We start from the raw sequence: 14787 nt of genomic DNA, 5'->3' as shown, positions 1-14787 counted from the left end.
TCATGTGTTTTTTGTTAATATTGAAGGACGCCATGGGCCATGGAAGCACAACAGAGCAGACTTCGAGAACCATCGAACAGATGAATCATGGTCATGGTCATGGCCCATCAGTTTCCATTCATTCAGTTTCCCACACTCATGTGTTTTTTGTTAATATTGAAGGACGCCATGGGCCATGGAAGCACAACAGAGCAGACTTCGAGAACCATCGAACAGATGAATCATGGTCATGGTCATGGTCATTGTAATGGTCATGGTCATGGCCCATCATGGCCCATCAGTTTCCATTCATTCTTTTTCCCACAACTCATGTGTTTTTTATTTAATATTGAAGGACGCCATGGCCATGGAAGCTCAACAGAGCAGACTTCGAGAACCATCGAACAGATGAATCATCGAGAACAGTCGAACAGACGAATCGGAGACGACCCCCAGGTATGTGGAAAACCTTCTCTGCTTCCGCCTCTGCTGTTCGGCTTCGATTTAGCTCCACCCCTAGATCGGTGTCCAGCCCTGCTCGCTGCTGTAGGCTTCTACATGTATGCATAGTAGGGAGTGGCCCAGCAGGTCTTTACACAGCAGAGAAGCTTCTGAAGCTTTCTGCTGAAGCTAAGATCGACGTATTCGATCGCCTTCCTTCTCCGTTTGGTCTGGTGCGATCTGGCGTGGCCCCTGACCATCAAGAAACAAAGATTGTAACGAACCAGTTCACTAAAGTTCTGTCAAGCCCTCGTTTAGCTTTCTTTGGAAATGTCTGTGTAGGTAAAGACATAGATCTAATCGAGCTTCGGAAGCTATATGACGTTGTGGTTCTTGCCTATGGTTCGGAGAGTGATAATTCCCTTGGAATACCCGGGGAAGATTTGTATGGTGTGTTTTCAGCTCGAGAATTTGTATGGTGGTATAATGCACACCCTGATTGTGCAAATCTCGATGTAGATCTTTGTGCCTCTGATACTGCCATCATCCTTGGGCAAGGCAATGTGGCCATTGATGTTGCGAGAATACTTCTTCGGCGAGTAGAGGACCTGAAAAGCACTGATATTGCTCACCATGCCTTAAGAACATTGAATAAGAGCTCGATCAAGAAAGTATATCTCATTGGACGTCGAGGTCCGGCACAGATTTCTTGCACAGCTAAAGAGCTGAGAGAGGTTTTGGGTCTCAAAGGAGTGAATGTTGTTGTTCGATCATCTGATTTAGCTCTCTCAGAGATAGATGTACAAGAGATTAATGCAAGCCGTATTCACAAACGTGTATATGAGCTGCTAAGTAAGGCAGCTATGAATGGAAAACACTCATTAGAATCTTACGAAAAGGAGCTCCATTTTGTATTCTATCGTCAACCAACGGAGTTTCTACCAACAAAAGATGGACATCATGTTTCTGGATTGCGATTAGAGAAGACTGTTTTGGAAAAAGAAGCGGGGAGTATTCGGCAACGTGCAGTAGGGACAAGTGTTTTTGAAAATTTGAGCTCAAGTTTGATTCTCAAGAGCATAGGCTATAAGTCTTTGCCATTAGATAATCTAAGCTTTGACCATCGAAAAGGATTGATTCCAAACCTTAATGGACGGGTTCTAAGAGTGGTTTCTAAAGATGGCGACCCTGAATGTGAACCTGGATTGTATGTGGTGGGTTGGCTAAAAAGGGGTCCTACGGGTATCATCGGCACTAATCTTATATGTGCAGAGGAAGTAACAATGTCCATTATTAAAGATGTGGAGAGTGGGATCCTATCTAATGACCCATCTCATGAAGGACGTGAAGGTGTAACAGTATTGCTTAGACAACGAGGTGTAAAGTTTATTTCTTTTAAAGATTGGGAAAAGATCAATGCGTTTGAAATTATGGAAGGAGCCAAGAAAGGGAAACCTAGAGAGAAGCTCATTTCCGTGGAAGAAGCTGTAAAAGTTGTGGGCATAAGCTGAATTGCATTGATCTTGGTATGCATCTATTTCAATCCTTAAATATCCTCTTGGGTTTTCTGCTTAAAATGGTGATAACTAATATATGCAATTGATATGGCGAGATTACCTTGATTGCAAAGGTTACATCCAGGGTTAGAACCCAATGGAATTGAAAATAATTTCCGTTCTTAAGTTCATTATTACTATAAAGTTGCATTTGGAATCTGGATTCTATTCAAAGTATAAATTCTTAATTGACAAGCAGCTCTCCAATAACTTCTCCCCTGTCTGGAGCAATAGTAACTAAGGATGACCTGTGTTTGGAAATTTATGTATATACATGATACAATATCCTTGAATTTCCCTTTATTCTCGAAATTGTTTCTTTCTAGCTGCATATAATTGGTACCTTGGCTGTGCTTACTTATTAGATGTCATCGAATGTTTGATTCTCTGTTTTCTACAGCTATTTATTCAAGTAAAATAAAGTATTATATTGTGAAATGCACACCACAACATGTGGGCTTATGTAATAAATCTTTGTAGCCAAGATTTTTATGATATTAATGGTTTGACACTGAATAGTTTTGTGTGCTTCACAATATTTTCACCAAATTGTTACTAGACAGAAATGCTCAACATACATGTATAATGTTGACAGGTAAGCCCAGTCCTTGAGGAGGTTAGTAGCAAGAGCCAATGGGATACACCAAAATGTTCTCCTCTCAGAGAACAGAGGATTCCACACACATGATTCGAGTGGTGTATGACTTCATGTCTGTGCTTAAGAAGAAAATATTAGCCTAGGGTTACTGTGTCCCAAAATGGAAAAGGTATATTATTTTGTGCATTGGGAAAACGTTTAGTGATACTGTGCATGTGGTATATCCCAGCTTAACTTTTCCAAACTCCAATCTGATTGATAGCAGACTGTCAATCTCGTGTTTGAGCTTTGATTGGTGCGTCAATTATGGTATGTGGCTGGGTACATGCGTCAATGTTTCCTTGCAAATTTGCAGCATGTTGGGGATGGATAGCATTTTCGGTAACAAAGATGCATGAAAAGCTATAAAAAAGGACACGATTGAAACTAGAACCAGCGAGTACTAGTGGTGGTTCAGGAATGAAACTAAACTATGTGCATGTAGAGAGTGAGACAAAAGTATTAGTTCACGTATCTTTATTTGATGCTTGCCTTACCATTATTTGAAAGTGACAAAAGGCAATTTACTATGTTAAAATGATTTGGCACCATACCAGAAACTATTTGCAGCTTTTGTTTCATAACAAGCCAAAGCTATACAGCAAAAGGACTAAAATAATTCCAAGAGTACGGTAGGATTGTCCCCTTGAACCAAACAACAAATATCATCATATGAAAAAGTCACAAAAGAATTCCCTCCATTCGAGATATATCTTGAAATACTTTCATTAATGTCTTTGTTTGAACCCAGATATGGCGGGTTTGTAAGATGTACATAGTTATCAAGTTCCTAATAAGCTTGGGAGTACTTTATAAGGAATTCACTAAAATATACTTGTATGTATTAGAAATTCATAAAAAATTGTTGCTGATTTTTCATTATAACATACATATATACATTTTGCTCCTAATCTCATGAAAAATTAAGATGTTAATTACATAACGTTACAAAAGTATGTAGGGCTATAAAGATAAATTTACATGAATAAGTAAAAGTCTTTTGCTAATGATAATTACTAATTTACATGAATTACTAATTACTATCTAGTTAGAGTGTGGGCATGTGTTAATTACAAATTATTGTCTAGTTAGAGTGTGAACAAGCTTTGGAATTAGAAACATCATTGACTTGTTTGACTGCCAATAGTTAATACGACTTTAATATGATAATAAGTTATTTGAGAATATTAGGCAGATCAAGCCCATATATTGTCCTTAATCATGACAATTAGAATGATTAAGTGCATGCCTATATATAATATGTATCTATTTGCTTTAATTACTATATTATTTGCTTAACGATAAGGTCATATAGGTAGTTTTGAAAATGGGTAAACATACTTTTTGAATTTCTAATTCACACAAGCACGTTTATAATGTTGATGAAAAGGCATGATCACTATGATCACTTCTGGAAAATAATAGAATCAATGTTCCATATAACGTGGAATCATGGCATTGCAAAGCCAGTGATTATGATAATGATCAAGATATTTTGGAGTCTTGAGGTTAGAGTGATGCTCATGATAGACTCGGGAAGTGTACCTGTATCCGAACAAGAAGGATGCATTCAATACATTGATGGTAATAGAATAACATGATTTATGATCAATGGGGACAATGGGCATTACCAAAAGTCTCATTGAGAAATTCTTCTTCCATTGTTGCATTTCATGCAATATGAAAGTTGAAAGTGATTATAAATCTTAGACAAAAGGTAGACGAGTTATGTGCTATTGAGGAAGTCCAAGCTAATTAAATGTAATGATATAAGCCTTCAAATAGTTCATGGTTTATGAAACAAAAGAGAAGCATGTTCTGGCATACGAGAGGGGCATTACCAGAACTGCATTGAGAAATTGTTCATCCAATGTTGCATTTCATGCAATATGAAAGTTGAAAGTGATTACAAATCTTAGCCAAAAGGTATGCAATAGTTATGAGCTATTGAGGATGGTGCAAGCTAATTAAATGTAATGATATAAGGGTTCACTAGTTCATGGTCTATGATGCAAATGAGAAGCATGTTCTGACATAAGAGAACATCTTTTCCCAGATAATGAGATATAAATGCAAATGAGCCTTTCATAGTTCACATTTTACGACACATTTTATTCCCTCTATATCCGATAGATCATTTCTTTCTTTTCATCAATTGCAATCTGACAAATTAGTTTCCACTGAGCCAAACCCTTGAATAATATCTATTATTGATGGTACCTGTGGATCTTGACAAGGTCTTATAAATTCTTCCAAACAAATAACATTTCAGCTTCAACAAAAATTGTACAAAGTCTTGACAAGGTCTTATAAATTCTTCCAAACAAATAACATTTCAGCTTCAACCAAAATTGTACAAAGTCCAGACGGTACAAAGCTCACAAGGACTCAACTGGTTAATTACTACACACTTGAGGTGCTAAGTATCCTAGTGTACAAAAAGAAGAGGGAAAGGGTTTGTTACATGGATAATAGTCGAAACAGAATGAGGGATGTAAACCCCAAATCACATGTTAGATGTATGTTTCAGACACATCTCTTTGCTAGACTGTGTTTCTCTTCATTGTTGTGATAGGCAGTATTATCATCCCTTCATCTAGAGCTCCTTCAATGGCGACTTTTTTGGTGTCACTCAATTTGAAAGGTGGTATTATATTCATTTCCATCCAGAGCTCTAAGATGAATCACTTCGTTGTCCTGAACTTGAAAGCAGTATTATATTCACTTCTGTATAGAGCTATTGGATGGATATTCAACGAGCTTAATTGACTGTGGTTCTCTAGTTCGTAGCTTCTGCTCCCATTCTGATATAGATATCTCTATAGAGTGCCACGTCTTCCGTGCATTGTCTTCAATTGATCTAGAGAAATCCATAAGATGAAGATTGCCGAAACTCTTCAACATATTCCTTTGTGTCTCGTTCGCCTGGTGAGAAATCACAGGTGCTGCAATCTTTGCTAGGTGGAATGCTTCACAGGAAACACATGTGAGAGCTGCAAGAAAGGTTGAATCAGTGCCTCGTGCTCACAAAAAAGAAGCCACATTTGGTGATAAAAAATTCCATATGATGATTCTACTTGACCCTAAGAAGGAAAACGGAAAAACAAACAATATTTTCATAGTGGATATTGTCTCATTCTAATCATTGTAAGTACTAATGAAGACTGTAACCCATAATGATAGTCAACTGGTGATATTTTAAATTATGGTAGGCAAATGCACTATGCTGTTTTATTATTTGATATATATCCCATCCATGAAGAACAACCCACATGCAAGAGTTCAATTCATAGCATTCCCACATAATGTTTCCTACCACCTCACCTATTTAGTCCTAAACTATGTGTCACACCTTTGTATCAAATTAATAGCTGATGACCCCGTCACTGCCAGGAGTTCAATCAATAACCAAAAATGCATATTGGGTGAGGGGAGACCAAGATTCAAGTCCTAGGCATCAACATGGACTCTCATAGCCCAATTTTGACACTTATTCGCAAAATTCTTAAGCATGGAGAGCAAGTTATCACCTCCTCACAAACACATTGAAATTTTTTCTTCTGGTCCAAGAGGGTCAAGTTGGCCTCTGAAAATGCAAACAAAACCTGTATATACTTAAAGAGCCTATATTCTTTCAAATCAAGTGTCCCCTTTTCCTCCTGTAATGAAATCTAAATGTTTCCCAAATATCAAGTCTCTGTGCCAGCAACCTGACTAGCAGCGGGATTGTTGTGTGTCATGTTGCAACTATCAGCATTTCTAGTATGTCTCTAACATAATAGAAGAGATGAGTGAGAGGATGGTGAAATCATTGGATTGCTATATATATATATATATATATGCATATATCGAATATAAGATATAGCACGTCATATATCTAATACAAGAGATAGCACAACATATACCTAATATAACAGATTGCCATAGGTCTTCTATAACACATATCTAGTCTGTACCTAGTATAAAATGGTTAGACTATTATACAACTTCCTTGCATACATGGGTCAAGCTGCAGACTCATGTTACATCTATCCATTTCATTGTGCTCCGTGTCTAATAGCAAATATATGCTCGACATGTGCATTTAATAGACGATTCATAACAATAAACATTTTCATTCTGCTAAAATGAGCAGATACCGTATTTTATACAACATGAATAACAATCCTACCATTTCGTTGTGCGCGCTCTCTCTATATCTCATACGTGACACATGATAGATACAAATCTGTACTTGAATATATAGCAATTGATCCCATTACGAGAGATCAATGGCGAATTGTTCTATTTTTTTTATTGTACAACAATGCATAGAGCATATATTTAGAATGTGTTAGAGACAGTACCATCATAAGGAAGACATGCAAGACCATTTGTTGGGAATCCAATGCCAAGGCCGACAAAGGTGAAGCCAATGCTGAGGCCAACACCACATCCTGCGCCGACAAAGCCAACAGCATCTGGGCCAAAACCAGGGCCCCACCCGACCCCACACCCCGCACCGATGCCCACACCCCAGAATGCACCGTATGTTGGATACACCGGATTCCACCTATGATACCTCCGGAACAGCCCAATGATTGTCATTTTTCTTCTAAATCTCGTGCGCCTTGTTCACCTCTCTAGATCTCGTGCGCGGGTTAGGGATCCCTGATTTGTGTGCTTCTGTTGCCTCTCTGTGATGTATCTCTCTAGGCTGCTATGTCTGCTACTAAGAATTCCTGTTTTCTTTGTGCTTACAGCTTTGATTAGGGTTTCTGCTAAGGCTTCTGGTTCATTTTGGCATACTTCGTTTTATCTTTCTGATACTGTAAGGGTTAGGGTTTCCGTGCACTTCTAAAATTGGTAGGGTTCGGATTAGGATGAGAATTAGCGTATGGGTTTTTGTTACAGATGGTAGGAAGACATGATTCACATGAAGAAGCAGCGAGATGGAGAGAAGTTGGAGAGCCTGGTTTTTTTTATGAACATAAAGGTCGCCCCTGGTATTGGATAGAGTTGGAAGAATCCATGGCTGCTGCTTTCCTTCCTTGCTTTCGTCGATCTCCTCTGATATGTGGGACACAGAAAGAGAGCGGAAACAGGGGGGGAAGCTTTGGAATGAAGAAGCCTATCCACTACTTCGTCTCTATCATCCACGTGGCTAGCCACGTGGAGATGAACTAGTGGACAATATATATATGCATATGTATGAAGTAGTAGTGGATGACATTTATATACACATACACATACACATACACATACACATACATATACACATACGTATACACATACGTATACGTATACACATACACATACACATACACATACGTATACACATACACATACACATACACATACACATACACATACACATACACATACACATACACATACACATACACATACACATACACATACACATATGCATCTATCTAGAGAGAGAGGGCATGTTCCTCCATGGGGACCTCCACACAAGCCAACATGCTCGTGGGCCAACATATACATACACTTATACATATACATATACATATACATATACATATACATATACATATACATATACATATACATATACATATACATATACATATGCATAGAGAGGGGGCCATGTTCCTCCATGGGGGCCTCCACACTTGCCAACATGCTCGTGGGCCAACATATACATATACATATACATATGCATACACATCTATCTAGAGAGGGGGCCATGTTCCTCCATGGGTGCTTCCACACTAGCCAACATGCTATCAGGCCTGCTCCACACTTACCTGCTTGCCATTTCTATGTCCCTAGCATGCAGCCGCAGATGACCCACTACATTCGAGGCCTCTTCGAAACAAACTACATTGTCTCATGCTACCACGTCCACAACTATAGTTGGTTGCTTCAACGTTTTCTCTAGAGGGTATCTTCCTTACGTGTTGCATTTTTAAGGTCCATGAAAATGAATGCATGCCTCATGCCGATAGACACATGCATGTGTCAGGGGCCACCACCACCTCCCTTGTCATACCTTTTGTCGTAAGAATATAATCATCATTGCAATGTGCAAGGGAAAAAGCGTTGGATTCAATGTAATGGATAATATCTCATTTCACAGCCGTTCTCTTCATGACGAGGAGTGAGAAGATAGCCACAAGATAGTTGTGTAAACCAAGCTCCCTTTTTGTATAGGGCGTTGATTATATAGATCATTAACATCTAATTAAGAATATGCTTATCATTGTAATATCCCTTTCTTTACTTAGTTCTTATCTTTGGTATATATATATATATATATGTTGGGTGATAACAAACAATAATATTAATAAATGTTTGTGAAAAACTTTACAATCTTCAATAGGCAAGCTTTATATCTTTTTTTGTATGTGTGAAAACACAATTTATATTAATAAATGTGTGAAAAACACTACTTACAATGGGCGTCACATTAGGGTATGGTCACCCACAAATTACATGGGTAGTGGAACATGTTGAATTGACAATAGGTAAGATGAACACTCCATTGAGGGAAGAATTTCCACTTGCTCCAATAAAGAAAATTGTCACATTAGTATTCCCTTCCACTTTTTGTTTGTAGATATGCTGTCACTCCATGCTTACCATCAAGTACAAAAGCATTGTGCATATCCCAATTATGACGCAATCCCCAATACCTCAAAAATAGGACAACGATCTCCATCTTTGATTTTGGGTCAACTTGTGTAAATTGTGCAAACATTCACAATCTAGGCGTCAAATAATACTATGATAAAACTTGCCAAATTTGACAAGTGTAACTCCAAAGTTGACAAGCAATCAAACATTGTATAAAACGAGGAGTATTATCTTCCATTTGAACAGTGCAAAAGAAGCGATTGCCCGTTATTAGTCCATGTTGCTTTAAAGCAAACCCCCAATCAAAACTCTCCAAATGAAGACCTTTGCTACAAGTGGCAATTTAGAATCTCAACTACGTTTTAAGACTTACCAACATCCATGATCAAAGTTATGTATTTTCCCTTCTTCTTCAGCCTTAGATGATAGTCATTTAAGACATTCAACAGAGCAACGATACAAAAGACTAGTTGTCACTTGTAAAAACAACGTCTAACCCCATAAACACTAATCAATCTATGGTTATTTTTCTATTTGTAAAGGTAAGGAACCTTGCATCAATGCAATATTTTGTAGTTGTTGCCAAATAAACCTATAAATAGGCAAGATATGTAATAATTGCGGTTCAACAAACTCCAAAATTCTTTGAGATGGAGCCTCAACTATATTTCTCACCTCTTTGACCCCCAAATGAAACAAACGATTAAACTAAAAGCACAATCTCTCCTTTCCAGGCCAACATAATAACGAAGAAGCCACAAGTAACTCGTTTTGCAAAGAATTACAATGCTCTCTACTAGATGATCGTTTCCATGCACATAACAAGAGTGCTTCTCTCTCTCTCTCCCTCACACACACACACACACACACACACACACACACACACACACACACACATTTCAAGAGCATTCAAGTGAAGTAAGCATGCAAACACAACCAAAGATGGCACATGCGATAATGCATTGCAGCAGTTAGACAAAATATCAAATTGAAAAGGGCTTCTATACTTGGCGATTAGATAAGTAAACAATTACTAGATGGTGTGCTTAATATGAAGAACTAGCTTAGCTCTGGAAATGCCAAAAACTAATTCTATGCCGCCTAGTGGCGTGAAACAAGATTTACTAGAGTTGAATATTATCCACAAAATAAAAATGTAATAGTGTTTTCCAGTATACATTACATCTATTTAAAATGAAAGTCCAAATCTGTTTCCATGATTATAACAAATCTAAAGGGCTACTTTTCTTGGCCATTTGTCTCACAACATGCAATAAGACTCAGTTGTTGATTGCTATCCACAAAAAAGAAGGAAAGATACAAGGAGAGCATGGAAATGAACTCAAGTTTTGTTTTTTAATGATATCACAACATTATACGTGTGTAAATAATTGCTTTAACAAACTCCAGATATGATTCCTTGTTTTTCAGACATCATCTTGTGTAGTTCAAATTGTTTTTACTCAAAGACTAGAGAAGCAGTGTAACATGAACAGATTTTCCATGTGTGAGCCTATGTGTCAGCTATGTCTATACTACTCTGTGAATTACCTCTCACCCTTTGCCTTGAATGGACAAGAAGTAATTAATGAGTCCTTTATATGGCAGGACACAAGTAAATAAGCATTTGCTTTTCTGGGACAGACAAACCCCACAAGCAACAGCATGATCACCTAAAAATTTTACTTGTCGTTGATTCAAAATTGCTCCATATTTGATCCCTTTATATGTCATTGATAGTGTGCACATGGTTGACAATAGAATGTCATCAATAGTGTGTACATGCTTGATAATAGAATGTCATCAATAGTGTGCACATGGTTGACAATAGAATGTCATCAATAGTGTGTACATGCTTGATAATAGAATGTCATCAATAGTGTGCACATGCTTGACAATAGAATGTATGGTCGAGCTTCTGAAGAAATTTTTAATGATTCAATTCATCTATGACAAAATGGCTCCTGAATTGATCCTTTTACATGTCATCTATTGTGTGAATACGCCTTTTAATAGTGCATGTGAAGGACCTCCTGAAGATTCTTGTTTTTTAAATGATTCAAGTTTTCTTAGATTAAATGACTCCCAAATTGACACCTTCATATGTCATCTATTGTATGCATATGTTTGATAATAGTATGTATGGTGGAGCTTCCTTGGTATCAGGACCAAAGACACTTTCAGCAACAAGTTGTCCCTTCTCCCTATCACAATGCAAAGTACAGGCAGCCAAGAAGCTTTTCCATGCCACAGAGTCTGGTGAAATAGGCATTTTCTTGATAAAATCCTCTACCTTTTCCAGCTGTCCCGCTCGTCCCAGAAGATCAATCACACATCCATAGTGCTCCATTCTTGGTTCTATACCAAAGTCTTCACTCATTGAAAAGAAATATTGCAAACCTTGAAGAACAAGGCCAGCACGACTACAAGCAGACAATATACTGATGAAGGTAATGTCATCTGGCGTCACTCCTTGATGGCACATTTGTTCAAATAATTCGAAAACCTCGCTATGATCTCCATGTTGAGTACATGCAGCAAGGATGGCATTCCATGAGATGATATCCCGATTATCCATCCTTCTGAAAGTATCAAAAGCATCAATCAAGCTTCCACATTTTCCATACATACTAATGAGGGCATTTCCAACTATGTGATGTGACTCCAACCCATGCTTGGATATGTTCATGTGGATTGATTTCCCCTCAGATAAATATGAAAGTGTTCCACATGCAGAAAGTACATTGATAAATGTGACCTCCGTGGGCCTAACACCCTGTAGTTGCATTTGGCTGTATAGATTTAGAACCTCTTTTCCATACCCTTGCTGAGTGTATGCTGTGATCAAGGTATTCCACGTGACAATGGTACGCTGGGATATTTTCTCAAACACGCAGTGTGCGTCATCAAGACACCCACATTTTCCAAACATGTTGACAATGGCACTTGCTAGGATAAAGTTTGATTCTAGCCCATTGCATACTATCATGTGATGTATTACCTTACCATCTAGCAGAGATGTTGATATTGCACAGGCAGTAATAACGCTAACATATGTCAACTCATTCGGTTCCAAACTCTCATCTAACATCTTCATGAAAATTTCGAGCACATACTCGTTGTATTCTAATTGCACACAGATTGTAATCAAGGAAGTAAATAATGCAACATTTCTTTCATGTGACTTGGCAAATACAATCTTTGCATACTCAAACTGACCATGTTCTCCATACATCTTCACAAGTGCTGATTCAATGACAGAATTCGAATCAAAACCTGCACATACAATGGTAGCGTGAACAAATATTCCGTCTTCTATGCCATTTAACCCTACGCATGCTCCAAGTGCAGTGGTAAAAGAAAACTCATCCAGAATTATCCTCATTTTTATCATACTCCTAAATATCTCTAGAGCTTCTTGGTTTTTACTCTGGTGCAAATACGAAGCCATCATGGCAGTATATGTAACGATGTTATGGTCATGTAATCTGTGAAACACTCTTTCAGCATCAATTATATTCCCACATTTTCCATACATATGGATGAGTGCTGTTCCAACATTGATATCGCCATCAAGTCCACCATGTATAGCATTATCATGAACAAATCTACCCTCATCTAGAACCTCCATGTTGCTACATGCCCCCAAGGCAAACGTAAACGTAAAGGGGGATGGCAACACCAGATGGAGCATTTCATGGAAAAGATGTAATGCCTCTTCATCATGTCCATGGCGGGTATATGCTGCAATCATGTTATTCCACGTATAGACATTCTTATCCTTCAACCTATCGAAGGTGAGACGTGCTTCCAAAAGACCACCACATTTGTCATACATTTCGACAAGTATGTTTCCAAGGTAACGATCGCCATCGAGATTGACTTGTACAATGGAGTCATGAACTTTCATACCTTCTGTAATGTCATTGTTGATGATGCATTCACGCAACAAAGATGCATAGTGGTCAGTATTTGCTAAGGGCAAATGCACCCTCGGCTGTCTTCACCACATGTAGTTAGACTTAAGTTAGAAGCTACCGTAAACATATCTCGATTCTCTCTCATTAGATTTCATTTTGACAAGAATTTTGAGGTGACTGACATTCAAGAACAAATTTAGGAGATACATTGAGCACCTCTCTATCTATCTATCTATCTATCTATCTATCTAACTAACTAACTATCTCTCACTCACTCACTCTATCTACTATCTCTCGCTCTCTCGAACCTGTCAGATCGGGGTAACGATGGCTGGAATGAAGAGACTTTCCGTGACGACGACCGCGACAGTGACGATGATGGAGCTGGAGAGTAGCTCTGCCCCACGCTATCAGAGACTGAAGACGGTGACGAAGGAGATGCCACAGAAGAAGAAGAAGAAGAAGAAGAAGAAGAAGAGACGCCACAGAAGAAGCCGAAGGGAGTAGAAGTGGAAGCGGAGAACGCCATTACCGTGGGCAGGGAGACGACGGCGTATGTATGTATGTACGTATATACGTATACAGTATACTGTATATGTACGTATGTATGTACGTATAATGTGTATATGTATGTATGTAATGTACATATTGTTATGTTATGTTATTATGCTATGTATGTATCATTGTAAATTTGTATGTATGTATGTGTTGCATGTATGTTATGTAGGAAAGAGGAGCAATAGAAACATAGAAGGAAATGAAGAAGAAGAAGAAGAAGAAGAAGAAGAAGAAGAAGAACTTATAACTGAATAATCAATAGGGGAAACAACCCATGGTTTATTGAAATATGACCTTATGGAACGTTTTTATGGTGAAAGTTGAGTGAAGCACATTTGTCGATCATAAAGGCCAGTTCGTGTCGTATTTTTTTAAAGCTTTACATTGTGCAATGATTCTATTATCGCATGACGCGCTTTGTGGGTTAGTTAGATGCTATCGAGAATTGTTTGTTGCTGCGCCTTCTCATAATGGCCATCACCAAAAGAAAAGAAGAAGAAGAAGAAGAAAGAGAAAGAAAGAAAGAAAGAAAGATATATTAACGTAATCTAAGACCAAAAATGGCCCATGAGACAATTGGTTTACAACAAAAATGGGGTATTTACCCATTCATCGAATGACACACGTTCTTCCGTTACACTCATGGGGGCAAGAAATGAATACTTATGTTTGCCTTGTGTATGATACATTCATGGTTTCAACTTACTATGATACATTTATGATTTGAACTGATGTTTAGGGAATACATGACTATTATATACACAAATATGTAAATTTTGAGAAGAACAACACAAAACACTCTTCTCATTCTAATTAACATCTTTAAGTTCAAACCTTGGACTTATTTTTGCCTTCCTTATGAGATATGCATGATTTGCACTTATTTTTAGGGAATATATGATTATGATTTACAAAAATAGAATAGGTCAATTCTGAAAAGAACAATACAAAACACTCTACTCGTTCTATTCAGCATCTTTACTTATCCAATCTCGCCTCCAATTGGAGACCTCTAGTGTGATAGCCAACTACACCATCTAGAGTCCCCATTAACAAAAATGAATAGAAAATTTGTTTTTTTACAATACACTTGATTATCCTCCTAGAGGAAAGTTGA

At 37.9% G+C, this 14787-nt stretch overlaps 3 protein-coding genes and 1 long non-coding RNA gene across 6 annotated transcripts; 2 read left to right on the top strand and 2 right to left on the bottom strand.

Moving 5' to 3' along the window:
* Positions 1 to 312: 312 nt before the first annotated feature.
* On the top strand, positions 313 to 3496 carry LOC147853768 (Pyridine nucleotide-disulfide oxidoreductase family protein). 2 transcript variants are annotated; one of them, XR_015531184.1, is made up of 3 exons: positions 313 to 1946; positions 2572 to 2743; positions 2840 to 3496. XR_015531184.1 is itself a non-coding variant. In XM_087332349.1 (2 exons), exon 1 carries the CDS (start codon positions 438 to 440, stop codon positions 1929 to 1931), a length of 1494 nt encoding a protein of 497 aa, XP_087188475.1. In that variant the 5' UTR covers positions 313 to 437; the 3' UTR covers positions 1932 to 1946; positions 2572 to 3496. The 2 variants fall into 2 exon arrangements, 1 of the variants encoding a protein (XP_087188475.1); XM_087332349.1 differs by having other exon boundaries at positions 2572 to 3496.
* A 567-nt stretch (positions 3497 to 4063) lies between these two features.
* Positions 4064 to 5655, top strand: LOC147853767 (uncharacterized). Its single transcript, XR_015531214.1, has 2 exons — positions 4064 to 4850; positions 4918 to 5655. It is a non-coding gene; the product is annotated as an uncharacterized LOC147853767 (long non-coding RNA).
* LOC147853766 (cadmium-induced protein AS8-like) lies at positions 4928 to 7235 on the bottom strand. Its single transcript, XM_087332567.1, has 2 exons — positions 6960 to 7235; positions 4928 to 5606 (listed from the first exon to the last, which is right to left on the bottom strand). The coding sequence occupies exons 1-2, from the start codon at positions 7198 to 7200 to the stop codon at positions 5335 to 5337; spliced, it is 513 nt and encodes a 170-aa protein (XP_087188693.1). The 5' UTR covers positions 7201 to 7235; the 3' UTR covers positions 4928 to 5334.
* Positions 7236 to 10378: 3143 nt separating this feature from the next.
* LOC147853765 (pentatricopeptide repeat-containing protein At1g15510, chloroplastic-like) lies at positions 10379 to 13681 on the bottom strand. Of its 2 annotated transcripts, none has more exons than XM_087332519.1 (2): positions 13421 to 13681; positions 10379 to 13193 (listed from the first exon to the last, which is right to left on the bottom strand). In XM_087332519.1, exons 1-2 carry the CDS (start codon positions 13639 to 13641, stop codon positions 11303 to 11305), a joined length of 2112 nt encoding a protein of 703 aa, XP_087188645.1. In that variant the 5' UTR covers positions 13642 to 13681; the 3' UTR covers positions 10379 to 11302. The 2 variants fall into 2 exon arrangements, with proteins under 2 accessions (XP_087188645.1, XP_087188646.1); XM_087332520.1 differs by having other exon boundaries at positions 10379 to 13189; positions 13421 to 13552.
* Between the last annotated feature and the right edge of the window lie 1106 nt (positions 13682 to 14787).

The sequence above is a fragment of the Azolla caroliniana genome, unplaced genomic scaffold, assembly GCF_043228905.1.
Source record: "Azolla caroliniana isolate FFs.n. ecotype wild unplaced genomic scaffold, voAzoCaro1.0.p SCAF_16, whole genome shotgun sequence".
In the NCBI taxonomy this organism is placed as follows: Eukaryota; Viridiplantae; Streptophyta; class Polypodiopsida; order Salviniales; family Salviniaceae; genus Azolla; species Azolla caroliniana.
This window is presented reverse-complemented; position numbering and strand designations above follow the sequence as displayed.

What these genes read in the sequence shown, in the direction of transcription:
- LOC147853768 (XM_087332349.1), top strand. Translation starts at nt 438, where the DNA reads ATGTGGAAAACCTTCTCTGCTTCCGCCTCTGCTGTTCGGCTTCGATTT.
- LOC147853766 (XM_087332567.1), bottom strand. Translation starts at nt 7,200, where the DNA reads ATGACAATCATTGGGCTGTTCCGGAGGTATCATAGGTGGAATCCGGTG. An exon ending in TGCATGTCTTCCTTATGATG is followed by an intron (nt 5,607 to 6,959) that starts GTACTGTCTCTA and finishes CCTTTCTTGCAG; the next exon opens with CTCTCACATGTGTTTCCTGT.
- LOC147853765 (XM_087332519.1), bottom strand. Translation starts at nt 13,641, where the DNA reads ATGGCGTTCTCCGCTTCCACTTCTACTCCCTTCGGCTTCTTCTGTGGC. An exon ending in TCGTTACCCCGATCTGACAG is followed by an intron (nt 13,194 to 13,420) that starts GTTCGAGAGAGC and finishes CATGTGGTGAAG; the next exon opens with ACAGCCGAGGGTGCATTTGC.